The following is a 27,569-nucleotide window of genomic DNA, read 5'->3' on the forward strand; positions in this document are numbered from 1 at the left end:
TTTGCATGTTCTCCCCGTGTGAACATGCAGCTAGAGATGATGAGATAATAATAATAATTAGTGGGTGGCATGGTGGTTAGCACTGCCGCCTCACAGCAAGAAGGTCTGGGTTCGAGCCCCGTGGCCGACAAGGGCCTTTCTGAGCACCTGGAGGAAACTCACGGGGAGAACATGCAAACTCCACTCGCCAGCCACGGGGCTCGAACCCGGACCTTCTTGCTGTGAGGTGACAGCGCTAACCACTACACCACCGTGATAATGGACGAATAATAATAAGTAGTGGTTAGCACTGTCGCCTCCAGGGCTTTGAACCGGTTCAAGGAACGAAAACCGGGAACTTTTTCTATTTCACATGGAACAGAAACGAAACCAGAAACTTTATTATTTTTTATGTTCCGGAACAGAAACGCTTATTAAAAATAATGGTAACCGGTTAATAACGGTTTTTATTTCGTTCCTCAAAGTTTCCGTAGCCTACAAATAAAAAAGCCATTCTTCTCCTGCACAAGTTTCTATGACCCGCTGGGGTTCACTTCCTGTGTGACGTTCGCTGACTGAATGGAGAGAGCGGGAGGGTGGACTACTATCACGTCTCCATTACTGAGTGTCTGAGCAGAGAAGAGCCTGAACGATGCAACCTCCCTATTGGCTGTTTGTAAAAATGTACCAATTGTTGCCCTTCCCACGGGAATCATCGCGGGCTCGAGAGACGAGACCTGACGAGTTAGTTCGTTGGTAGCAGAACAAAATGTCTGGACGCAAATCGGGTTTTCAGAAAAGGAAAGAAAATAAACGGAGGGTCGAAAATACAAAAAAGGAGGCAGAAAATGCAAAACAAGTTTTAAGGTAGGACAAATGGTTACTTTTCTGAGGCAGCCCGCCGTGGCTGCCTGCAGGCTTATTTATTATAGCCCATTTAGTTAAAATAGTTGATATAAAATATTTATAGTTATAGTTATGTGATGGTTGTCCTGATTTAGACTGGTGGGTTTTTTTTGGGGGGGGGGGGGGGGGCGCGATGTTGCACCCGGGTCCAGATTAGGGCAGAACCGGCCCTGGCTACATTTCAGGTGTAGTTTGTTTTATGTATGTATGTACTTGCATAGATGTGTACTTGGTCTTCCAATATGGCGCCTAACAAAATCTCGTGGCGCGGTGACGTCATGCGGTAGCCCTCTATAGGGCCTGACTAGCCTTTGGTAACACACTAAACGAATTCTCTTTCATTTTTGGCACTTTTTCTGTTTGTGTAGATGGGAAGACATACTGAGAATCCAAATTGCCAACATCTCATCTCATCTCATTATCTCTAGCTGCTTTATCCTGTTCTACAGGGTCGCAGGCAAGCTGGAGCCTATCCCAGCTGACTACGGGCGAAAGGCGGGGTACACCCTGGACAAGTCGCCAGGTCATCACAGGGCTGACACATAGACACAGACAACCATTCGCACTCACATTCACACCTACGCTCAATTTAGAGTCACCAGTTAACCTAACCTGCATGTCTTTGGACTGTGGGGGAAACCGGAGCACCCGGAGGAAACCCACGCGGACACGGGGAGAACATGCAAACTCCACACAGAAAGGCCCTCGCCGGCCACGGGGCTCGAACCCGGACCTTCTTGCTGTGAGGCGACAGCGCTAACCACTACACCACCGTGCCGCCCCAAATCGCCAACATTTGAAATAATAATTGTTTTGAATTGTTTCTTGTCTTATTTAATGAAGGTTGTAATAGAATTAGCCTACATTTGGCTTAAGCTGGATAAGACAGAGACATAATTTTATAGCCATTTGTTAAACCGCTGACAGGGAACGTAATTACCCCGATAGCAGAGGGTCGTTGAAACGACGTAGAGTTTTGGTCAGAATGGTCGGTTTCCGTCGTACGTCAGAAAATCAACGTTGAAACGGCGCCGTGAAACGTCGATTTCTCCGCCGTCTGAGAGGGTCGATTTATCACCGTTGAATCAACGTGGGTAAAGGTTGATCTGTCGACCGTCAGAGAAGGTTGAATATACGACGTTGAACCATCGTCACTTTTGCCGGCCAGTTTTCAACATTGGTAGGATGAGCAACTGGCCCGTAGCCAGGGGGGATCGGAGGGTTCGTTCGATCCCCCCCGCGACACCGCGCCCCGGACACACACGCCTCAAGATTACTCAAGATTTATTCATTTGTTCATGTCCGATGAATATACATTGATTCACATTTAAATTTACAATATCAAATCCAGACTAATCAAAAAAGAAAAGTAGACTAAGTGAGGACGAGTTAGAAAAACGGGTTCATTTCTCTTATGTTTACACGTTTTGTTCAGACTGCTTTACACCCCAATCCAGTGGGTGGCGGTAATGCCCCCATTAGACCCCTTTCACTGACGTCACCCGAAACCGGAAGTAAACAAACCCTGCGCCACATTGGAAGACCAACAAACTCGTGATTTGGGGGAAATAACGGCAGCGCGCGGTATGTGAACCCACGAGGCACTTGGTTCATCATAAACCTACAATGGTAAACTTTTGTGCTGTGTTAGGGTTCTAACAAAGCTGATGGGAAAGGTGAAAAGAAGTCTTTCTACAGAATACCAGCTGTGACTGAGACAACAAGCAAACCAAGGAGCTTTCTGCCAGGAGACAGAGAGAGGATTTAGCTGCTTTATGCAGAGCGGATCTGAATACTTCAAGTCTATTTTGTTACTGGTAAGTCACTAGGCTAGAGTGTTGTAGAACATTTTTTTAAATGTTTACTGAATAAAAACATCCTTAATTTTATCAAATATTCTCTACTCTATATTTCATTTCTTTCTTTTGTTTTAATTTTCCTCCCTCCATCCCTCTTTGGATTTTAAATATAGTTTTTCCCCCCATGTCCAAATAATGAGGTAGGGTGGCATTTAGAAACCCATAGCCTACTGCTGACTTTCTTTATCAATGCTGCATCAAATTAATTTTGGTTATGTTTTTCTGTTTCCATGTACAGGTCTGCGCCGCAGGAGGAATAGGCCACAATTATAAATAAATCATAAAATGTTTCTAAGAACTTGTTCAAGTGTGTTCTGTTCCTTATAAATGTTAAAAGTTATGCCTCATTAGATAGCTTGACAAACATTAGGAGAGGTGCATTGTTGCATGCATTTTTATATCCTGTTGTACATAAAACAGGACGTAGCCTACGCACATTGATATAAATTAAGTTTCACTTTCATGGTTGAAGTATGCATGTGTGTGTTCATCCTAGGCAAGAGCCCCGATGCTTTATTGTTAGCTAGTTTAATTTAGCCTGTTTTGCTTAATTTGTAGCCTTCCTGTTGTACATAAAACAGGAAGTAAAGTTGGATGAATCATCGCCGAAAATTCAACTATAAATCGACCGAAATCCGTAGTTGAATAAAGGGTGAAAGGGGGTCTATTCTCTGTCGACCACCAGCCACTTTTCAACGTCGTTTCAACGGAAACTCGTATGAGCAAAGCGGTGTTGAATCAACGTCGGTGATCGACGGTGATTCGACGGCGTATAGGTCGAAGAACATGCCGATGATTCCACGTCGAATCAACGACCCTCTGCTATCTTAACCGTTCCGGGAACGAAATTTTTTTTGTTCTAACCGGTTCGGGAACGTCTATTTAATGGTGGAACCCAAAACCGGAAACGTTAAAATTCCGTTTCTGTTCAGAACGAACCAATAGGAAAAAAGTTCTGGTTCAAAGCCCTGGTCGCCTCACAGTGTGTGGGTTTCCTCCGGGTGATCCGGTTTCCTCCACAGTCCAAAGACATGCAGGTTAGGTTAAGCAATCTGGCAACCCTGTTCAGTTTCGTGCTTGTGTGTGTGGTGTGGTGTGTAAGGGGTTAATGGCTCTGACTCTGTTCCCCTCCCTCACTTCACTTTCTGCTTTTGCAGGCTTTAGATCTTTACATTAGTAGGATTGGGTTTTTTTTTTTGCTCTTTACTTCTCACTCACTCACTGAAAGCAGAGTCCTGATTGTATCCAGTGTGTGTGTTAGGGGTGTGAGTGTGTGTTAGGGGTGTGTGAGTGTGTGTTAGGGGTGTGTGAGTGTGTGTGTTGCGGAAAGTATCGTCAGGAATCCCGGTCGGTCCAGGAGCGATGAGGAAAGGCTGCACTCTTCCACACAGGAGCCTGAAGTTGGGGCGGATGTGACGAGCCATGATGAGAGGAGGTGAGGAAGGAGGTGAGGAAGGAGAACATGTGAAGTTCCATTTGTTTGATCTCCTCACGGGGAAGAAGAAGCAGCAGAAAGTCGGTTAGCTTTAGCTTAGCTGAGTCACTGAGGCTTCCTGACGCAGTGCTGCTCCTCTCTGAGGCGCTGGGAATGGAGGAATTGTAGCTCAAAACAGACCTAAAGCTTGCAGGAGGTGAAAGGAATGCTGGGTAAGATTGAAAATCTCCTCAGGGGGCTGGGAACTGATTTATAATTATACAGACTTGGCTGCTATAATAATAATAATAATAATCATAATAATAAATCAGAACACAAGTTCCCAGAGCACCAGTGTGTGTGTGTGTGTGTGTGTGTGAGAGAGACTTTCACCTTCACTTCTCTCATCACTCCAAACTTTTTGTGAAATGATTTGTTTTTATGTTCCACAGCCTGTTCTGCCCTGCGTCCTGTAAACCAGTATTATAGCACTCAGAAATAACTTTAGGAATGTTCTTGTTTTAATTATATATTTCTTTTGATGAGTCATCCTGTACTAATCTTGGATCCATCCAATTAAAATGCTCTCCAGAGCACACGTGTGTGTGTGTGTGTGTGTGTTTTGCTCAACATTAGTAGCTCGTTAGCAGTAAACATGGTTTATTGGTGTATTTTTGACTGTCCTACTTTCCACGCGCATTATTTATTCTCTTTCCCAGCAGTCGCTCAGTTGGGAATGAATAGTTGGAGTTTGTTCAAGGGTGTGAGTGATTCTCGGCACGGTGGTGTAGTGGTTAGCGCTGTCGCCTCACAGCAAGAAGGTCCGGGTTCGAACCAAACGGCCGGCGAGGGCCTTTCTGTGCGGAGTTTGCATGTTCTCCCCGTGTCCGCGTGGGTTTCCTCCGGGTGCTCCGGTTTCCCCCACAGTCCAAAGACATGCAGGTTAGGTTAACTGGTGACTCTAATGGCCCTTTTCCACTACCCTTTTTCAGCTCGCTTCAGCTCACTTCAGCCCGACACGGCTCGCGTTTCGACTACCAAAAACCAGCACGACTCAGCTCGCTTCAGCCCTGCTTAGCCCCTAAAACTCGCACGGTTTTGGAGTGGGGCTGAAGCGAGCCGAAGCGAGCCGAGTGAGGCTGGGGGCGTGAGCAGACACTCCCCTGTGCACTGATTGGTGAGGAGGAGTGTCCTCACATGCCCACACACGCCCCGCGAGCGCGCTGGGATCTGTAAACACCGTAAACCCAGAAGGAGAAGAATTACGAATTACGAGAATTTCTGAAGCCTTATGCGCCTCGCCTCATCTATACGCTCTTGCCAGTATCTGTTGGCGTTGTCGGTGACAACAAGCCACAGCACCAAGACCAGCAACACTAACGACTCCATGTCCTCCATGTTTATTGTTTACTATTCGGGTCGTGAGACTACCGCTGAAAAGATCACTGATGTCACTGTTTGCGCTGCCTAACGACATCACGTGACGTCCACCCACTTTCACTAACTCCACCCAATGTGTCCACCCACTTCCAGCCAGCACGGTTCAGCGCGGTTGTAGTCGAAATGCAACTCCAACAGCCCCACTCGGCCCGACTCGGCCCGACTCAGCACAGCACGGCTCAGCCCGACTCAGCCGCGTTTGTAGTGGAAAAGCGGCATATATTGACCATAGGTGTGAATGTGAGTGTGAATGGTTGTCTAATACCCCTTTTCCACCAAATCAGTTCCAGTACTGGTGCTGGTTCACAACTCGTTCAACTTGCGAGCCAGCTGAGAACCAGTTTGCTTTTCCATAGCTCAGGGTGCTAAGGGGAGCCACGTCGTTACGTCGCTGTGTACGTCAGTTACATCGCTGCATTTGCATAAACCTTGGCATGAACATCAAAGCAGCAACAACAATAATAATAATGGATGACTTCGCGTTTGTACAGCTGCTGCTTCTCGTCGCTTAAAAATGGCGACCTTTCGCGGTCTTGCTATTGTTGTTGGTCTTAACAACTCCGCCCTCCCCCGCTGACATAAGCGGTTCTTTCCTCTGGTCCAGCAGAGAGTTGGTGCTAGCCTGGAACCGGTTTTTCTGGCCCCAGAGCCAGTTCTTTGTCAGTGGAAACAGAAAACCCGGTTCCAAAGTAAGCACTGGCCCTGAACCAGCCCTGGTGGAAAAGGGGCATGTGTCTGTGTCAGCCCTGTGATGACCTGGCGACTTGTCCAGGGTGTACCCCACCTCTCGCCCGTAGTCAGCTGGGATAGGCTCCAGCTTGCCTGCAACCCTGTAGAACAGGATAAAGCGGCTACAGATAATGAGATGAGAAGCTTCAATCTGAGCAGCACGGTGGTGTAGTGGTTAGCGCTGTCGCCTCACAGCAAGAAGGTCCGGGTTCGAGCCCCGTGGCCGGCGAGGGCCTTTCTGTGTGGAGTTTGCATGTTCTCCCCGTGTCCGCGTGGGTTTCCTCCGGGTGCTCCGGTTTCCCCCACAGTCCAAAGACATGCAGGTTAGGTTAACTGGTGAGACTAAAATGACCGTAGGTGTGAATGTGAGTCTGTCTCTGTGTGTGTCAGCCCTGTGATGATCTGGCGGCTTGTCCAGGGTGTACCCCGCCTCTCGCCCATAGTTAGCTGGGATAGGCTCCAGCTCGCCCGCAACCCTGTACAGGATAAGTGGTTATGGATAATGGATGGATGGATGGAAACTTCAGTCTGTTGAATGCTGCAACATTGCTACCTCAGCCTAAATGATGACGCGCATCTATCTTTATACCCCGTCGAGGTTCTCGATCAGTAAGAGTAATATCGTTTTATCTGCCACTTAGATCCACAAGATGTTGCATTTTGTCTTTACAAGATTTGTCCAAATCTGTCAAGTTTAGAATAGGATTTGAATTATCCTCATTATTTTACTCTTTTCCAAGGAACCATGTGAGTTTTGTTTGTTTATTTATTTATTTATTGCTTACAGGAGAATTATCTCCCTGTGCTGGGTGTTTAATGATTTCAGACAGAGATGAGGATGGAGTGATGGGGCTGTAGGAAGTGCCTATAAAATAACAGACAAGTGACCCATGTCATCTGTTTTTAACAATATTCTATTTATTTATTTATTTTTAACTGATAATTTGTACAAGTAACATCAAGAGAAAGGCAAAGATGTTGGTGATGGAATGAGCGTTTATAGCTGCTATAACGTAAGCGATAACAGGAACTAACTTGTTTCATGGACGTTTCGCGGCATTAAATGCCACTATAAATGGATAAACAGAAAAGGTATTATCAGAGGAATAAAACCCTTCAGGATGTGTTGATTTTACTTTCTTTATTCGCAAGCTCCTGTGCGGTTTATTCTTTACGTGAAAACTAGACTATTGCATTAAAGTCACAACGTAGTGACTCAAAGTATTGAACATTGAGAATACTGATCGGTATTGTTTTAACTTTTTTTTTTTTAGATTAATTATTCATTAATTTATTTCTGTAGACCAGAGCCATAGTTTTTCGGAGCTCTTTTCCCCATCAGTATTTTTTTTTTAAATCATCCATACCTACTATCATCATACATGTCAACCTATACGGAATGTCCGTATTTTATACGGATTTGATTCAATAAACATAGTATACGGGCGTATAAATAAAGTTATACGGATTCTTTAAAAAAACTTAAATATTTATTTAGAGCTATAATCAATTCCCACGATGATAAAAGAGCGCATAACATTTACAAACGTACTGTACACCACAGACAGCCAGTAAAGAGTCTTATGAAATCGCATGTTATCTTGTGGTAGCGAGACTTCGTTCCACTTTTGATCATGCGCACACCGCATTGCGAGAATCCCGCCAACCGGGAAGTCATAGACATATAAACATAGACGCCGCCTTCTGCGTAGAATCATACGTCATCCTCGCCGCCATATTGGATGTGGCAAAGTGGAGATTCTTCAACCGTCTCTGGTATAGCGTCTAGACAGTGGCCGAGAATAAAGATGCCTCATTCATGTGCTGCGTTTAACTGTACCAACAGGTTTACCGTCCAAACGAGATCACATGGGATTACCTGTCACAGGTGAGACTGGAAAAATACTTTTCATTGTATTTGGTCATTATAACGTAATTTTACGAACAGATTTTCCTGACTTTGTGGCTAATAGAGATCTTGCAGTCACGTGACCGGAAAGTACACAACCGCCATCTTGTCGGTCAAAAACACCGCTGAATACTGCTGCACTCGTGTACAGAATGGATCAATTTCAACCGACGGACTGCACGGCTCATTTTTCTAATGAACAGATAACTAGATATATGTCTAAAATAAACGATCTACAGATTAGTGACCCTTATGGCTTACCGGACGGAGTTTTCACGACCGGATTTTGAACTGCCAGCGGAATACCCGGACGTGTATAATTACCTCATTAACTTTCCCTCGCTGTTCAGTGGTGAAGCACTGCGTGCTTATAAATCTCTGGACAGTTATCTTTACAGAAATTCAGGATTTGTCAGCGACTCAGATGTGGCATCTTGTAAACAAGAATCCTCATTGGATGGGTAAGTCACTTAAGTATTACTAGTACTGATACTAGATGCACTGACCAGCCGATTATAGAATAAGGTAATTCCAGCTGTAATTCCAAATCGTCCGTGTTGTTTACATGGATCTGGCGTTGGAGAGGTAGAGGCTTAGCAGTGGAGGTTTGAGTGGCTGTTTTCTGAGCTTAGTCAACAGGCCGTCTCTGCAGCCTCGCTTTTGCTTCCGCTCCCGGCGCTGCCTCCTTCGCTTTGCTTCTGATAACAATCCACGGAGACCCCGCTGGTCTCGCTATCTCGTCCGGAATGTTTTTTTTTTTTTCTCGTCCGGAATGTTGTGCATGCGATGGAAATCGCTACAAACCGTCATTTTCTGCTGGAAACCAATGTCCAGTAAGTCCATACGGTTGTAGTGGATATTGAAGTCCGGTACAGACGAACAACACGCAAAAATACACACAAAAAACATAAAAAAGGTGCACAGGTAGGGAGAGCTTGTAGCCGCAGCCGTTGTAGTAGAATTGTATATAGTAGGGTTTTCCAGAAGAAAAGGTAGAAGTAGAAGGCGGAATATGGCGTTTGACTGACAAGATGGCGTCTGTCACAATCTGGATCGGCTGTGACGTCACATGCAAGTGCTCCATATGAAGTCTCGCGCATAATAGCCGCTCGGTGAAACCTGTCTCCAAACAACGAAGTATTTCCTTCGTAACTACGCTGATAACACTTTGTGTTTTTGTCGAACATTGGAGCTTTGTATTCATTCTGAAGGTTTATTGTTATTAATATTGAATAAAAAGTAACTGGGATATATCATTGTTAATTATCATTCAAATTTTAGGTAAATTATTTTAATTTGCATCTTATACGGATTTTATAAGGGAAATACGGATTTTGGAGGTTGGTTATACAGGTTTGATTGACCAAAGGTTGACATGTATGTACTGTATCATGCACATCCGTCAGGTGTTCCGCAGAGATTCTGCGTTCTTTATCTTATCCCATCTTCATCTATAATCTTTTTGGAGGACTGCGAGTATGTTAAAGCTAACAAACTATAACTACATTGTAAACCTTGCACGTGCGTCGAGGAGAATGAGTAAAACTTCTTTTTTTTTTTCCCTGTAAATTTCACCCAGTTTTGTGGATGACCATAAAAGGAAAACGGCGCTAATTTTTGTGGGCACTATAAAAGTACGCTCAAGATATTGATTAGTGTCCAAAGTGAAGCTCAGTTCAAGAACAGTGTCCTGGCATCAAGGTCATTACTTTGCACTGTGAAACACAATCCATTTCCTTCATCTGACGGCTAACTGAGCTATATTTATCCACTTTTTTTATATAATATATATATCTCCAGAAAGGACCGTCATTGACTTTGAAATGATCACTGAGGTTCGTTTACACGTGCACATATTTCTGCATCCAGCCAAGATGAAAATATTTGATTATATTATTTGGACGAGTGTTTTACTGGGAAATATGCCACTTGGAACCGTATCCGGGACATTGAGTAACAGTTTTCAGTATCTTCACTCATGAGGAAATCAATTAATTTATTTTTTTGATAAATTTTGGTACTTTTTGTTTGTGAATGTCACAAAAATAAAATCACAGATTGGCTTGAAGATATGGAAGTTTTTTTTTTTTTTCGCGGTCCAAATCCTGCGCTCTGATTGGCTGGCGAGCGGGTTCGTATCCTACGGTACGGACCCCGGTTACGGACCTCTGGTGACTCGCTTGTTCACAACAACAACAAACATAGTAGAATTTTTTTGTCAACATTTATCTTTTTTTTTTAAATAAGATTTATTTCTAAGATTATCAAAAATCTTATAAATTTTTGCCAGCATTTCTCAGGAGAATAGCGTTAATTTTACAGCATGGCTAGCGATAACGACAGTGTTCACAGCGAAAGCGAGTTTTATTACCCTGAGGAAGAAGAAATAAAAGAAAACATTTCAGGAGAAAGCTAAAAACCTCTAACTGTTGCTAACGCCGAGCAAAAACATGGCTGAATCCTATGGAATCAATTTTGTGCCAAAATGTTCATACAATACTTTTGAAATATCAAACAAAAATGACAACTCAAAATACAAAAAAAGAAAAAAAAAGTCAATTTTTTTTAGACTGGCAAACAAATTATTCGTGTAATCGTGCAAAATATCAGTCTATTACTCTTCAGAAACCTTTTATTTTTGTTGCGCGTCTTTCTCAGTTTTGTTTGACGTAATTTATTTTGGTTGCGATTCCAGCTTTCTCGTTTGCGCTCCCTGACTTTTTGCTTGCAGTTTTGGCACAAACTTCACGTGTGGGCGGGCTGTCCAGGAATGCATTCCCATTGGCTAACTTGTGTTTGACTGACAGCTACGCTCAGCCATTCCCTACTCGGATTCTGGCGGACTGTTTGACGAGTGACAGATCCATTGACGGTAAACGAGGATCGAGTGGACTTCAGTGGCGACTATAATTCAATATCATAGTCGCCACTGAAGTCCACTCGATCCTTGTTTACCGTCAACGGATCTGTCACTCGTCAAACAGTCCGCCAGAATCCGAGTAGGGAATGGCTGAGCGTAGCTGTCAGTCAAACACAAGTTAGCCAATGGGAATGCATTCCTGGACAGCCCGCCCACACGTGAAGTTTGTGCCAAAACTGCAAGCAAAAAGTCAGAGCGCAAACGAGAAAGCTGGAATCGCAACCAAAATAAATTACGTCAAACAAAACTGAGAAAGACGCGGAACAAAAATAAAAGGTTTCTGAAGAGTAATAGACTGATATTTTGCACGATTACACGAATAATTTGTTTGCCAGTCTAAAAAATTTGACTTTTTTTTCTTTTTTTGTATTTTGAGTTGTCGTTTTTGTTTGATATTTCAAAAGTATTGTATGAACATTTTGGCACAACATTGATTCCATAGAATCCTGAATGACTCAATTTTGTATAAATAGGGGACTACATAGGCGGCAAAAAGTAGTTTTTTTTCCTGCCATGGAAGTGCACTTGTATACCGAGGAGGAAGCCATTTGCATTACAGCCATGAATGAGGATTCAAAATGGCGGCTCGGCTCGGTTTTCCCTTTCGGGCGCTCTCGTTTTCTGTTAGAATTTGGTAAAGAAAAAAAAAAAATATTATTCACCAGCTTAAGGTCGGTCCGTATGGTGAAATACCGTGACCTCGGCCTTGAATACTGACCTCGGCCCAGAGGGCCTCGCTCAGTACTTTCAAGACCTCGGTCACGATATTTCACCATATGGACCTCCCAGCTGGTAAATAACATGAATATCTTCTCAGGTTGAAACTCATATTTTGCATACGAAATACATCGCGGATCTGAGTGACATATTTAAGTTATTCCATGAAATCGAGTCATACGTGAGCTGATAGCCGACAAGGCGCGTAGCACTGAGTTGGCTGTCAGCCATGTACGATGAGATTGAGTGAGTGGAATAACTGTTTGATTCTATCCACATTCACTGGCTTTTGAGAAACGGAGCATTTTTTTTTTTTTTTAGATATTTTTTTGGGCTTTTTTCACCTTTTTATTATTGGATAGGACAGTGTAGAGACAGGAAATGAGCGGGAGAGAGAGACGGGGAGGGATCGGGAAATGACCTCGGGCTGGAATCGAACCTGGGTCCCCGGATTTATGGTATGGCGCCTTATCCACCTGAGCCACGACGCCCCCGCATTTTTATTTTTTTGCATATTCGATAAATTAAAAACTTTACAAAATGTCCGACAAAATAATTTCCGCCTAGAATGGAAACAAACCAGCCAAATGACAGGAGCAGTTTGTGAAAAGTGCGATAATAATTCTTGAAAAATAAAGATGCGTTCTTACCATCAGATACTTTTATTCCATATTTTGTTGCTTTTTGTAATTTTTGGGGTTTTGTTTTCGAGTAGTTTCTATTTTGTCCTCGGTTGGTTCAGCAACACGCTCCACCATTTTGTTTTTTCTCTACTCACGGTATACGAGCCGATAGCCTACTAGTAGAGTAGCCAATCCGAGCGCGTGATTGCTCATATCCAGTGAATATGGATAGAATATTTCACTCCGATGATGTCACTCCCAGTGTTTTCCCACTGAATAGACATGTGTTGTCAAAATGGCAAACCGGTTCAAAATGAAAATTCTTTTGATTAACTTGCGTGTGGGTTTGTTTGTTTTTGTTTGTTTATTTATTAGATGTGTCCATATAGTATAAAGATCATTACGTGGTTGCACAAAGATGAAGTTTATCTTCTTGTGTTGAAAATATTTTTACTCATTCACTGCACTCACTCGTGAATATATTCACCACTCGAAGATAAACTTTATGTTGTCGCACAACTGTGCAACATCCTGTAAGTTGTGCGTGTGCGCATTTAATAGCCGATGTCTTGGCTTATCAGCCCATGATGGATTTCATTTAGTGTCGCGTACATCTAAATATGTATATTAACATACATTTTAAACTAGCAAAAATAATCGATATAGAATAAACTGTTCGTCAAACTATTGCTGTGTTCACACTTATACCGGTGCAAAAGTGGTATAACTGTATCGATACAAAGTATAGCGGTACAGTTTAGTGCATCTGTCCACACTAGCGAGAAATGTTTGCGGTTTTCTTTCACGGTAGTTGAAATGTGCGTGCGTGAAATGTTTCCGTGGTTACCGAGTAACTTCCTTCCGAGAATATGGCGGATGAAACAACGTGTGTGTGCTTTTTGTTGTCAGTGTACAGTCTATTTCTGGTGGTCATTTATTCAGTCGAATCGTATAAAATGCGCGAGGCAGTTGAGAAAGAAACAAAGAAAACGAATCTCCCTTTCTCCCCCCTCACTTTCTCCCTCTTCCCTTCTCTTCCCCTCCCTTTCTCTCCCTTTTCCCCTCTTCTTCCTTTCTTCCTCCCTCTTTCCCCCTCCCTCCCTCCTCTCCCTTTCTCCCCCATTTCTTTGCTCCATGTAGCTCCACAGTCGTTTCGTTTTCGCTTGCGCATTATATTTGTATCGATACAGAGCCGCTTCATCTGTCCACACTACAGCGAAGCGCTACAGTACCGATACTGTACCGGTACGAAACCCATACATTTGTGGGTTTCGTACCGATACAGTTATACCGCTACAGTATTGGTATAGTCGCTAGTGTGGACAGGTGTTGCGGTACGAAAGTAGTTTCGTATCGGTACAAAATCCCTAGTGTGGACAGGGTATATGACCGACACTGAGCAGGTCAATTTAAATACTTCATGGTGATGATGCAACGTTATATTTGTCCTTCCAGGAATCTTAGAGACTATATCGAGAAAGTGTAGAGCCGTAGAAAATTTTAGAGAGAATTTCTAACCCTGATAAGATCGACTTGCCATATACAGTGTGATATCGACGTTAAACTCTGGTATACGTGCCTGTATCAGCCCTAAGTCATCTCATCTCATCTCATTATCTCTAGCCGCTTTATGCTTCTACAGGGTCGCAGGCAAGCTGGAGCCTATCCCAGCTGACTATGGGCGAAAGGTGGGGTACACCCTGGACAAGTCGCCAGGTCATCACAGGGCTGACACATAGACACAGACAACCATTCACACTCACATTCACACCTACGCTCAATTTAGAGTCACCAGTTAACCTAACCTGCATGTCTTTGGACTGTGGGGGAAACCGGAGCACCCGGAGGAAACCCACGCGGACACGGGGAGAACATGCAAACTCCACACAGAAAGGCCCTCGCCGGCCACGGGGCTCGAACCCGGACCTTCTTGCTGTGAGGCGACAGCGCTAACCACTACACCACCGTGCCGCCTCAGCCCTAAGTCAGTCTGATTTATTTAAATTTTTTTTTTTGGCAAATGGTGTGCCATTTTTGTTGAAAAGATCAGTTTAAACATACAACTACAAAATATTCTGCAATGACTGACAACTACCGTATGTGACAGCTATGCTGAACTGGTAGAAACTGGCTAAAAGTGGCATGAAAAGCAATTAAATTACAAAGGATTGTGGCTGTGACAGGATCATCCATCCAGTGGATGCAGACTTTGGGTGTGAGTTTCTGTGCGTGTTTTAATGGATCCTGTCATTTACATCTTCAACCGTTTATTGTTAAGGGTTCAGGAGCAACTTATGAATAAACTGTAAACTGAGGATGTGCGCTCTTATTGATCACTTCTTCATGCAAGCTGCTGAGACTGTGGTTAGGACCTACCAGTTCATTCCATTACAGCAGAACTTCTCTGTCAAGATTATTCCGGAAGAAAACTGAATGAAAGTTGTGTTCTAGTTTCAATAAGTGTTTTATAGCCACAGAACTGTGGTGGGTTTCCTAAAAGCCTCATAAAGGAGAACTGAAGTCATTTTTAAACTTGCTTTAGTTCTTAATTAACGTGTTGTTCAGTTACGTTTTTGGGTTTAGTAACCTTATATCGTGACTTGTATTGGCAACTAATTGCAATTAAATATTATACTTATCGGCCTATTTGGTTTTTAGCCGTGTTGAATTTAGTTCGTTTGGTCCACGGCAGGCGTCGCTTATCCGCACGATCTTCACGAGACTTGTGCGAGACTTCGAAACGTGAAGTATCAGCCAGGTGTCAGTGCCGCCATTTTTGAAAACTGTTTTCCAAACGAAACCTTGCACAAAAACGAGTTTAAATGATGATTACTGCCTACTTTTTTTTTCAAACTTCCCTGATTGCTATCAAAACAAACAAACAAAACTTCTGGCTTGATTACATCAGTATTCGAAAGAGGGCGTGCGCGTCTTTTGACAACGTTGGCAGATGTGTCCGAAATCGCTCCCTACTCACTATATAGGTCACTATATAGTGAGGACGCCATTTTGCAGTGCTGTCCGAAACCTTAGTGAGGATTATTACACCCTATATAGTGCACTCAAAGTATCCCACAATGCATCCCGAAAAGTAGTGTACGACGATGGTCACTAACCAAAGCAATATATCCCATCATGCATTGTGGTCGCACTGAAAGAAATCAAATTAAAAGTCTCAAATTTGGTTTAATCAGAGGCAGCAGCAAAGAAGAAAGTATTCAGCCTTGATTTAAAAAAAAAACCCTGAAAGCTGCAGGTATTGATTAATGTGGGAAATACGCTCAGTATAATATGGATTTACCACAAAAATACTGTACATGCATGTATTTATTATTTTGAAACCCACCAACCGACTGATCTGGCACGTTTTAATTGTGCGACAGTAATGACGTAAATACCAGCGTGACGGACGAGTGTCCGAAAGCGTTTTTTCATTTAATCAGTGAGCTCACTGTATAGTCCTCTATATAGTAATTCCCTATGTAGGGAGTAGTGAACAAGTGAGCGATTTTGGACACTGATTTCTGCTGTACGTTTTACTTCCGTCCTACGATGTCTCGCACAGGCCTCGATGAATCTCGTTTACGGCCTTTGCTTTGACATACGGAATGATGTATTACATGGCGTGTTTCAAACACTCATAACTTTCCCTAGCAGTGACAAAATAACGATCAAAAATGCATTCCAATATATTTAATACAACCCCGATTCCAAAAAAGTTGGGACAAAGTACAAATTGTAAATAAAAACGGAATGCAATGATGTGGAAGTTTCAAAATTCCATATTTTATTCAGAATAGAACATAGATGACATATCAAATGTTTAAACTTAGAAAATGTATCATTTAAAGAGAAAAATTAGGTGATTTTAAATTTCATGACAACAACACATCTCAAAAAAGTTGGGACAAGGCCATGTTTCCCACTGTGAGACATCCCCTTTTCTCTTTACAACAGTCTGTAAACGTCTGGGGACTGAGGAGACAAGCTGCTCAAGTTTAGGGATAGGAATGTTAACCCATTCTTGTCTAATGTAGGATTCTAGTTGCTCAACTGTCTTAGGTCTTTTTTGTCGTATCTTCAGTTTTATGATGCGCCGAATGTTTTCTATGGGTGAAAGATCTGGACTGCAGGCTGGCCAGTTCAGTACCCGGACCCTTCTTCTACGCAGCCATGATGCTGTAATTGATGCAGTATGTGGTTTGGCATTGTCATGTTGGAAAATGCAAGGTCTTCCCTGAAAGAGACGTCGTCTGGATGGGAGCATATGTTGCTCTAGAACCTGGATATACCTTTCAGCATTGATGGTGTCTTTCCAGATGTGTAAGCTGCTCATGCCACACGCACTAATGCAACCCCATACCATCAGAGATGCAGGCTTCTGAACTGAGCGCCGATAACAACTTGGGTCGTCCTTCTCCTCTTTAGTCCGAATGACACGGCGTCCCTGATTTCCATAAAGAACTTCAAATTTTGATTCGTCTGACCACAGAACAGTTTTCCACTTTGCCACAGTCCATTTTAAATGAGCCTTGGCCCAGAGAAGACGTCTGCGCTTCTGGATCGTGTTTAGATACGGCTTCTTCTTTGAACTATAGAGTTTTAGCTGGCAACGGCGGATGGCACGGTGAATTGTGTTCACAGATAATGTTCTCTGGAAATATTCCTGAGCCCATTTTGTGATTTCCAATACAGAAGCATGCCTGTATGTGATGCAGTGCCGTCTAAGGGCCCGAAGATCACGGGCACCCAGTATGGTTTTCCGGCCTTGACCCTTACGCACAGAGATTCTTCCAGATTCTCTGAATCTTTTGATGATATTATGCACTGTAGATGATGATATGTTCAAACTCTTTGCAATTTTACACTGTCGAACTCCTTTCTGATATTGCTCCACTGTTTGTCAGCGCAGAATTAGGGGGATTGGTGATCCTCTTCCCATCTTTACTTCTGAGAGCCGCTGCCACTCCAACATGCTCTTTTTATACCCAGTCATGTTAATGACCTATTGCCAATTGACCTAATGAGTTGCAATTTGGTCCTCCAGCTGTTCCTTTTTTGTACCTTTAACTTTTCCAGCCTCTTATTGCCCCTGTCCCAACTTTTTTGAGATGTGTTGCTGTCATGAAATTTCAAATGAGCCAATATTTGGCATGAAATTTCAAAATGTCTCACTTTCGACATTTGATATGGTGTCTATGTTCTATTGTGGATACAATATCAGTTTTTGAGATTTGTAAATTATTGCATTCCGTTTTTATTTACAATTTGTACTTTGTCCCAACTTTTTTGGAATCGGGGTTGTAAAATGAGAAGGTTTTTTTTTTTGGGGGGGGGGGGGACCAAAAAAACCCCCCAAAACAGCCTCAACTTGGGATGTCAAAAAGGTCTCGTCAAGTGCGAGTTTAGCACGTGACATCAAATCAACGTGGCTGCTCAGAGTAGCACATCTTCACTTTTAAATGAGTTCAGAGGCCTGATAGATTAACTAATTGTAATAATTCCTCGCAGATGAACAACTGAGAACTGGATTAGTAAGCAATCTGACAACAGCTTTGAAGAAGTGACAAATCTTCAACAATCCAGTCTGCTGCTGTGTCCTTTGTTGAGACAAAGGAAAATGTAGAATCATGTACTTGCCACTTCGATTATTAATGTGAATTAAGAGAATGCGTTTTCATATACATTACATTATCTTCTCCAGCGCGGCGTACAACATACCCAGCAGCCTGGGGAGCAGGTGCCTTGCTCAAGGGCACTTCAACAATTCCTGCTGGTTCAGGGAATCGAACTGGTGACCTTTTGGTCCCAAAGCTGCTTTCCTAACCATTAGTCCAAATGACTAAATCATTTGCTATGCACTTATTAAGCTATTAAGACCAAAAGTTCATGGCGTTCGCCAATAGGTCACTTTTTTTTTCCCATCAAGACAAATTTGTTTTATTTGCAAAACCTGACTTATTTTCGGATCTCGGGATATCATCTGGCTCCTACGTTTACGCTGAACTAGCACAAGCTGCAGGCTTGAAATAGGAAGCTTTACATTTCGACCTCTAAATGGCCAACAGTGTTTATCCTAACACACGCATATTTGAAACTGGTTAAGCCAGTCAGGTACAATAAGCGATTACGGTCAGCTTCCTGCATGGATACAGACTGTAGTGCTGGTAAAATGGCTGCGTGAGGTACGTTACAGTCTTCTGTAAGTCCTGAGAATCAGTTTTCTTCTTCTTTCTTGGGTTAAATTAACATGAACGCCACCTCGAGTCTGTTTTCAGCACATTGAATGAACTGTTCTGCTTATCCAGTTCGGCCCAGAAATATTTGGACAGTGAGACAATCTTCATGATTTGGGCTCTGCATGCCACCACGTTGGATTTGAAATGAAACAACTACAACAGAATTGAAGTGCGGACTTTAAGGTTTAATTCAAGAGGTTGAACAAAAATATATGATTAAACATGTCGGAACTGTAGCTATTTTTATACAAACACTCATTTCAGGGGCTCAAAAGTAATTGGACAAACATAACCCTAAGTAAAATGTTGCTTTTCAAGATTTTGTTGAGAATCCTTTGCAGGCAATGACTCCGTGAAGTCTGGAACCCATGGACGTCACCAAACGCTGGGTTTCCTCCTTTGTGATGCTTTGCCAGGCCTTTACTGCAGCTGTCTTCAGTTGTTGCTTGTTTGTGGGTCTTTCTGCCTTAAGTTTTGTCTTGAGGAAGTGAAATGCACGCTCGATTGGGTTGAGATCAGGTGATTGACTCGGCCATTGCAGAATATTCCACTTCGTTGCTTTAAAAAACTCCTGGGTTGCTTTTGCAGTATGTTTTGGATCATTGTCCGTCTGTACTGTGAAGCACCGTCCAATCAACTTTGCTGCATTTGGCTGAATCTGAGCAGAAAGTATCTCCCTATACGCTTCAGAATTCATCCGGCTGCTTCTGTCTTTTGTCACATCATCAATAAACACAAGTGACCCAGTGCCATTGGAAGCCATGCATGCCCGTGCCATCACACTGCCTCCACCATGTTTTACAGAAGATGTGGTGTGCTGTGGATCATGAGCTGTTCCAATTCTTCTCCAAACTTTCTTCTTCCCATCATTCTGGTACAGGTTGATCATATGCTGTGTTCACACTTATACCGGTACGAAAGTGGTATAACTGTATCGATACAAAGTATAGCGGTACAGTTTAGCGCATCTGTCCACACTAGCGAGAAATGTTTGCGGTTTTCTTTCACGGAAGTTGAAATGCGCATGCGCGAAATGTTTCTGTGGTTACCGAGTAACTTCCTTCTGAGAATATGGCGGATGAAACAACGTGTGTGTGCTTTTTGTTGTCAGTGTACAGTCTGTATTTCTGGTGGTCATTTATTCAGTCGAATTGTATAAAACGCGCGAGGCAGTTGAGAAAGAAACAAAGAAAACGAATCTCCCTCTTTCCTTCTCTTCCCCTCTCTTTCTCTCCCTTCCCCCCCCCCCTTCCTTTGCTCCATGTAGCTCCACGGTCGTTTTGAGCCATTTTGACGTTTTATTTACAGCTGGAAAGCACGGGCGTATTGTATTGTATGAATAACCCGGAAGACGTAGGAACGGTTCATTGCGCATGCGCATTATATTTGTATCGATACAGAGCCGCTTCATCTGTCCACACTACAGCGAAGCGCTACAGTACCGATCCTGTACCGGTACGAAACCCATACATTTGTGGGTTTCGTACTGATACAGTTATACCGCTACAGTACCGGTATAGTTGCTAGTGTGGACGGGTGTTGCGGTACGAAAGTAGTATCGTATCGGTACAAAATCCCTAGTGTGGACAGGGTATTAGTCTCATCTGTCCAAAGAACGCTGTTTCAGAACTGGGCTGGCTTCTTCAGGTGATTTTTGGCAAAGTCAGTTCTGGCCTTTCTATTTTTGAGGCTGATTTAATGGTTTGCACCTTGTGGTGAATCCTTTGTATTTACTCTCATGAAGTCTTCTCTTTATGGTAGACTTATGCCGCTTTTCCACTACCAACGCGGCTGAGTTGAGCTGAGTCGAGCTGAGCGGGGCTGTGGAGTTGCATTTCGACTACAACTGCGCTGAACCGTGCTGGCTGGAAGTGGGTGGACACATTGGGTGGAGTTAGTGAAAGTGGGTGGACGTCACGTGATGTCGTTAAGCGGCGCAAACAGTGACATCAGTGAGCTTTTAAGCGGTAGTCTCATGACCCGGATAGTAAACAATAAACATGGAGGACATGGAGTCGTTAGTGTTGCTGGTCTTGGTGCTGTGGCTTGTTGTCACTGACAACGCCAACAGATACTGGCAAGAGCGTATAGATGAGGCGAGGCGCATAAGGCTTCAGAAATTCTCGTAATTCGTAATTATTCTTCTTCTGGGTTTACGGTGTTTACAGATCCCAGCGTGCTCGCAGGGCGTGTGTGGGCATGTGAGGACACTCCTCCTCACCAATCAGTGCACAGGGGAGTGTCTGCTCACGCCCCCAGCCTCACTCGGCTCGCTTTGGCTCGCTTCAGCCCCACTCCAAAACCGTGCGAGTTTTGGGTGCTAAGCAGGGCTGAAGCGAGCTGAGTCGTGCCGCTCTGAGGTAGTCGAAACGCAAGCCGTGTCGGGCTGAAGTGAGCTGAAGTGAGCTGAAAAAGGGTAGTGGAAAAGGGCCATTAGATACTGATACACCTACTTCCTGGAGAGTGTTCTTCACTTGAGTGGATGTTGTGAATGGGTTTTTCTTCACCATGGAAAGGATTCTGCGATCATCCACCACTGTTGTCTTCTGTGGACATCCAGGCCTTTTTGAGTTCCCAAGCTCACCAGTGCGCACTTTTTTTTTTTTTTTTTCTCAGAATGTACCAAACTGTTGATTTGGCCACTCCTAACATTTCTGCTATCTCTCTTACCCCTTTTTCCACCAAATCAGTTCCAGGGCTGGTTCGGGGCCAGTGCTGGTGCTGGTTCACAACTCGTTCAACTTGCGAGCCAGCTGAGAACCAGTTTGCTTTTCCATAGCTCACGGTGCTAAGGGAAGCCACGTCAGTTACGTCGCTGTATACGTCAGTTACGTCGCTACGTTTGCATAAACCTTGGCGCGAATATCGAAGCAAAAACACGGAAGAAGCAGCAGCAACAATAATAAAAATAATGGATGATTTCGTGTTTGTACAGCTGCTGCTTCTCGTCGCTTAAAAATGGCGATCTTTCGCAGTCTTGTTATTGTTGTTGGTCTTAACAACTCCGCCTCCCCCGCTGACGTAAGTGGTTCTTTCCTCTGGCCCAGCAGAGAGTTGGTGCTAGCCTGGAACCGGTTTTTCTGGCCCCAGAGCCAGTTCTTTGTCAGTGGAAACAGAAAACCCAGTTCCAAACTAAGCACTGGCCCCGAACCAGCCCTGGAACTGCGTTGGTGGAAAAGGGGTAGCTGATGGATTTCTTCTTTTTTTTCCAGCCTCAGGATGGTCTGTTTCACCTCCATTGAGAGCTCCTTTGACCGCATGTTGTGTGTTCACAGCAACAGCTTCCAAATGCAAACTCCAGACCTTTTAACTGCTTAATTGATGACGGGTTAACGAGGGAAGAGCCCATGCAGCCTTGTTATTTTTTATTTTTTTTTTTTTTGCAGCCTTCTGAGTCAATTGTCCAATTACTTTTGGTCCCTTGAAAAAGAGGCGGCTACGTATTAAAGAGCTGTAATTCCTAAACCCTTGCTCCAAATTGGATGTGAATACTCTCAAATTACAGCTGAGAGTCTGCACTTTAAGCCCATATCGATTATATAATTGTATCCTGAATATGTTTTCGTAAACAGCTAAAATAACAAAACTTGCGTCACTGTCCAAATATTTTTGGGCCTAACCGTATCTGTTCCAGCATTGATAATCCTGTTTAGTCTGGAACTCGGCTTAATCTGTCACAAAAGCATCCATAATTTCCTTGCCTGTGAGAAATGATCAGCTAACGGCCAAATAAACATTTCCCACTGCGCAGATGGCTTCGTTTTTTTTTTTTTTTAAAGATATTTTTTTGGGCTTTTTGCACCTTTATTGGATAGGACAGTGTAGAGACAGGAAATGAGCGGGAGAGAGACGGGAAGGGATCGGGAAATGACCTCGGGCCGGAATCGAACCCGGGTCGCCCGCATTCATGGTATGGCGCCTTAACCACCTGAGCCACGACGCCCCCGATGGCTTCGTTTTTAATTATTTTTTTTAAATAAGTTGTGCTTGTGCTTTCCACCAGAAGTGACTTTTGACAAGAAGGAAAAAACAAGTTGGTTTTTATGGTTATTACGCATAATGAATAGTCGACTAAATAAACCTGCACACGTTGAAACTTGATCGTTTTCTCAGAGCGGGTGGTTATTTTCGGACTAAGGTTCATGGAATGTTCACACCATTTTCTACAGAATTACTCATGCCTGGGTAAACTGCTTTGATTAGGAGATTTGTTGGTATGAACTCTAACGTTTGTGCTTTTTTTTTTTTTACATTAGGTTCATAGCCTAGCGGACCGAACCTGTTGAATTTGAGTGACTTGATCCTTTCCAATCCTACACCGAATCATCTCTGTATCCCGAGCTCTCTTTTAGAGGAGAGCAGAGAGGCAACGCTGTCCCTTTAACGTCACCTGAACCACCATGACGACGTCATCCTTGCGCCGCTCCGTGAAGAACATCGTGAACAACTACACGGAGGCGGAGATCAAAGTGCGCGAGGCGACCTCTAATGACCCATGGGGTCCTTCAGGTTCACTCATGATGGAGATTGCGGAGTTGACTTTCAACGTGGTGGCCTTCGCCGAGGTCATGGGGATAATCTGGAAGCGCTTGAACGACCACGGTAAGAACTGGCGTCACGTCTACAAGGCGCTGACGCTGCTGGATTATCTGGTGAAGACGGGCTCGGAGCGCGTGGCTCAGCAATGCAAAGAGAACATCCACGCTATCCAGACTCTCCGAGACTTCCAGTACGTAGACCGCGATGGCCAGGATCAGGGTGTGAATGTGCGCGAGAGGGCCAAGCAGCTCGTCGCTTTGCTCCAAGACAAAGAAAAACTACGGCAAGAGAGAAGCCAGGCTCAGACGACGCGCGAGCGCACGGCCTATACCGGCAGCGTTATGGGATACGGCTCCATGCCTCCACCGTACTCAGGAAGCCGCACCAGCCAACCCAACGTGGCGGCCATCTACGGGGACGAGTACGGCCGCTCTCGAAGCTCGTCGTCCTCGTACAACGGTGAGTAAGAAACCTTCTGAATAGACTGTAATCAGTAATTACACATACAGGCCACTAGGGCTAGTTTATTTCACTTTATCAGGAAGTAGAAGTTATTTTGTTAAGCTCGGACACGCCCCAGGTTTGGGTTAATTCAACTTTTTCAACACAACAGGTTGTGATCATTAACCCGTGTGTTAAATCGTATATGTTGGAACAGCACAGGATGGAATTTTCCATCCAGAATGCACACACCCACACCTGGATAGCACAACTGGAATAAGCATAAACATCCTGTTAGAATGAGCGCATTAATACGAGGCTATTATGTGAACTAAGACCATCTGACCAATCCGATTCGAGAATTATATATATATATGAATTTACAGACATTGTGACCGGATGTGTCGTAAGTTTGCAGCATCCTGTTTCGTCTTGTAGACGGTAGAGCTGGGATTTATGGCTCTTTGATGGGATCCGCACCTTTGTGATCCGTTCTTTGAAAAGAGCCGTTCAAAAGACTGGCTCATTTGGCTCTTTTTAAATATTTATTCAGTTTTAAGAAGACAGCGTCTAAAGAAGCCAGATCCCTCTGCTTAGACAGTGACATCAATATTTCTGGACATACCTTTTATATAAAGCAGCCTAGACTTACATTATTGTAACCCCTAAACGCTCATAAATAACCATTAAAAAACAATGAGGGCTTCAGTGAATGTCCATGCAGAACGGCTTTTCTGTAAAAAAGAACCCACTCAAGAACATAGTTACCAAGAACGCAAGAATATTTTATAGAAAAACACTTGTTTTACAAAAATATTTAAGTCTGAGATACAAAATAGATACAACTACAATAAATATAACACAAGAACTAGTCATCACACAAGAACATTTTAATAGAAAAAACAAACTTTCTATATAAAAAATATTGAAATTGTAACAAAAATAGATACAACTAAACAGTCAGATAAATAGATAAAGTTATAACAAGAACACGATTATTTTAATAGGAAAAAACAAACTATTAATGCAAAAAATATATTATTATTAGAAAAATAGATACAACTAGACAAACAGATAAATAAATAAAATACACAAAAATAGAACAAACAAAATGACGATAGAATAAATTAAATGAACGTCCGTGCAAAGTAGTTTTCCCACAATATTATCATTAATATCACACAACTACATTATAAACTATATACAAAACAACTTGAACTATTAGGCAAACAGATAAAACTTGAATAAATAAAAGGCAAATGCTGTTTAGCCTACTTCTTGTCCTCGGGCAAAAGCTTTTTCATCTGAAACACAGTACGGAAAAAGAACGACAGAAAGAACGGCTCCCCCAGCTCGAGACTCGGTTCTCATCGTTCATGCCTAGGAGCCGTTCAAAAGAATCGGTTCGTTCGCGAACGTCACAACACTAGTAGACAGGAGTTCAAAATGCTTATCTGGTTCAAATACGGGATAGGCCTACTACCACTTGCCCCTGAAATGCTGTTTATCAAAATTTCGCCCGTATCCTCCGTTATTCACTCCAGAAAAGTACAAGAGCCGCGCGTTTAATAATTACAAACACAGACATGCGCATTCACACGGGACTTGTATTACCACTGGACGTCTGTGTTTTGCCGAAACACAGTAGGTAATTCGCGGCGGAATTATTACTTGGCAAATTACGGACATGGCGCATTCGCACGGGACTAAGAACTCAGACGTTCTCTGCAATTATTCCGAATTACCAGAGGTCTACAGGTAATACTTATCCCGTGCGAATAGGGCTTTTATCTCTAGATCTGCTGAAGCTACGAGGATATAAATCACCAGGATTCTAATTTACTGGGTGAGAAGTATTTTATATATACTGTATATATTTTTTTGAAAGGTTTATTCGCGCTACAAGTCCATGAAAGTTGGAATTGTTCGTGAAGGGGTTAGTTAGATTTTGGTAGCGTGACGCGCACAACAAGCAAAAGAAAAAACAAATTTTCTTCCGAATTTCCTTGCTTTATCAAAATTATTTTCTGATACATTAAAAGACTGTGTGTTTATAATATTTAAGCGATTTTTTTTTTTTTTTTTTTTTAAATAGAGAATATTTGATCAAAACTTTCAAAACCGCATTCAAAGTGATTTTTCACGGGTGTAAATGTTACGCGTGACGTCCATAATTACGTTAAATTTTAAGAACTAAAATTCTGTTAAAAATTCTCGATTTGTGCTATCATTCTGGGGTTTTGCTGAATAATACTTTAGGGCGTTCTCTTACAATGCTGAAAATTCAGTGAGTTTTGGTGAAATTCTAGAAAAGTTATTTACGTTTTAACTAGGGCTGTAACGATATACGTATCGAAATCGAAATCGCGATACGCAGAGCCACGATCCGTATCGCAATACAAGAAGGCAGAATCGCGGTACACCCTTTCAAACTTCTCCTCAGCCCAAAAACAGAGGTGCTTCCAAACTTCAATTTATGAATACTTTACTTTTTATTTAAATTACATTTTAAACTTACTTAAATTACTTTTATTTTTTTATATCTATTAGTAAGTCGTTTTTTCGCCGACCTGCGACAATCTTCTGCGAGTCACGCAACGTCCACACTCGCCACTGGCAGAGCATTCATTTCTTTTAAGCGGTCGCCATTCTGGTTGCGACACAGGGAGCGAATCTGTAAACAAGCAGCTCATTGGCTGGCTAGGTGTGCCACAAGCCAATCACAATCACTTGACCGGAAAGGCATGCAGCGTTGCCAGATTGGGCGGGTTTAGGTGCTTTTTGGCTGGTTTTGAACATATTTTGGGGTGGAAAACGTTAGCAATATCTGGCAACACTGAAAGCATGTCTGCTTGGGTGGAAGCCTTCTGCGGCAGTTACATTTTGACACGCGAGCAATGTTTCACCATAAAAATTCCGTAATTTCCATCTGCTTTCCGCGATCACAGAAAATCATTGGCCCTATGAGAGTGAGACAGTGAGAGAGCCACCCCCCCCCAAAAAAAATCTTAACGGATTTACACGATTTGGAAAAATGACTTTTTCAGAACCGAAAAAAACAGAGCTTCCGGCTCAACAGTATTATTTTGAGAAATAAAACAATCTTTGGATATACATTTGCTTATTTTTGCATACATATTACTCATTCTCTGCAGTGGTCTGAATTATTTGTTATTAAATAGTTAATGTAAGTAAGTAAATGTTAATAAGTCAAATTTACTACTTCAAAAAAAAAATCGTGGGCGTATCGAATCGTGGGTCAAAAATCGCGATACGAATCGAATCGTGAGTTGGGTGTATCGTTACAGCCCTAGTTTTAACGCACCTGATAGTGATTGTGCTCACACAGCGTGCTACTCATACTCCTGTTCTCTGCCAGATGTCTGTCTCTCTCTCTCTCTCTCTCACACACACTGCTTTCTTCTTGAGATCAGATCTGGACAGACTCGTGGCAAAGCTGTGACTAATTGCTTTGGGTTCCTTTTCAAATATTTTTCTATTAAGTCTGGATTATCTTGTCTCGGCACAGGATACACCCACTTTTTTCTTTTTTCACTCAATCGTTTAACAATACAGTAGATAAGATTGTAGCACGTCATCAGTGGAAGCAGGTAAAAGTTGGCTCAGGTCACCGTACGACTAGAAAGGAGTACAGAATCAGGGGGCCAATTTTTTATTTTTTATTTTTTTCCGACTCAAACTTGGCTTCAGTATGAATTCCTTTTGGTTTCCATCCTTGCTGTGGTGTACAATAGCTTCAGCTCTGTCTCAGCAAGACCTTGACCTCCGTTCTTTCCGTAGCGTCGACTCCTCCAAAATTATTGGCACCCTTGAGCAAAAATCACCACCACGTA

General features: G+C 43.0%; 1 protein-coding gene across 5 annotated transcripts in view; it reads left to right on the forward strand.

Annotated features, from left to right (window-relative positions):
- The first annotated feature begins 3,873 nt into the window (after positions 1 to 3,873).
- epn3a (epsin 3a) overlaps positions 3,874 to 27,569 on the forward strand; it is a 95,252-nt gene continuing 71,556 nt past the window's right edge. For 3 of the 5 annotated variants that reach the window (XM_060942513.1, XM_060942516.1, XM_060942517.1), the window contains exons 1-2: positions 4,202 to 4,391; positions 22,992 to 23,733. In XM_060942513.1, coding sequence (XP_060798496.1) covers positions 23,136 to 23,733 — 598 coding nt within the window. In that variant the 5' untranslated portion in view covers positions 4,202 to 4,391; positions 22,992 to 23,135. The other 2 variants (XM_060942514.1, XM_060942515.1) reach the window with 2 other exon arrangements.

Source organism: Neoarius graeffei, chromosome 16, assembly GCF_027579695.1.
Source record: "Neoarius graeffei isolate fNeoGra1 chromosome 16, fNeoGra1.pri, whole genome shotgun sequence".
Taxonomy (NCBI): domain Eukaryota; kingdom Metazoa; phylum Chordata; class Actinopteri; order Siluriformes; family Ariidae; genus Neoarius; species Neoarius graeffei.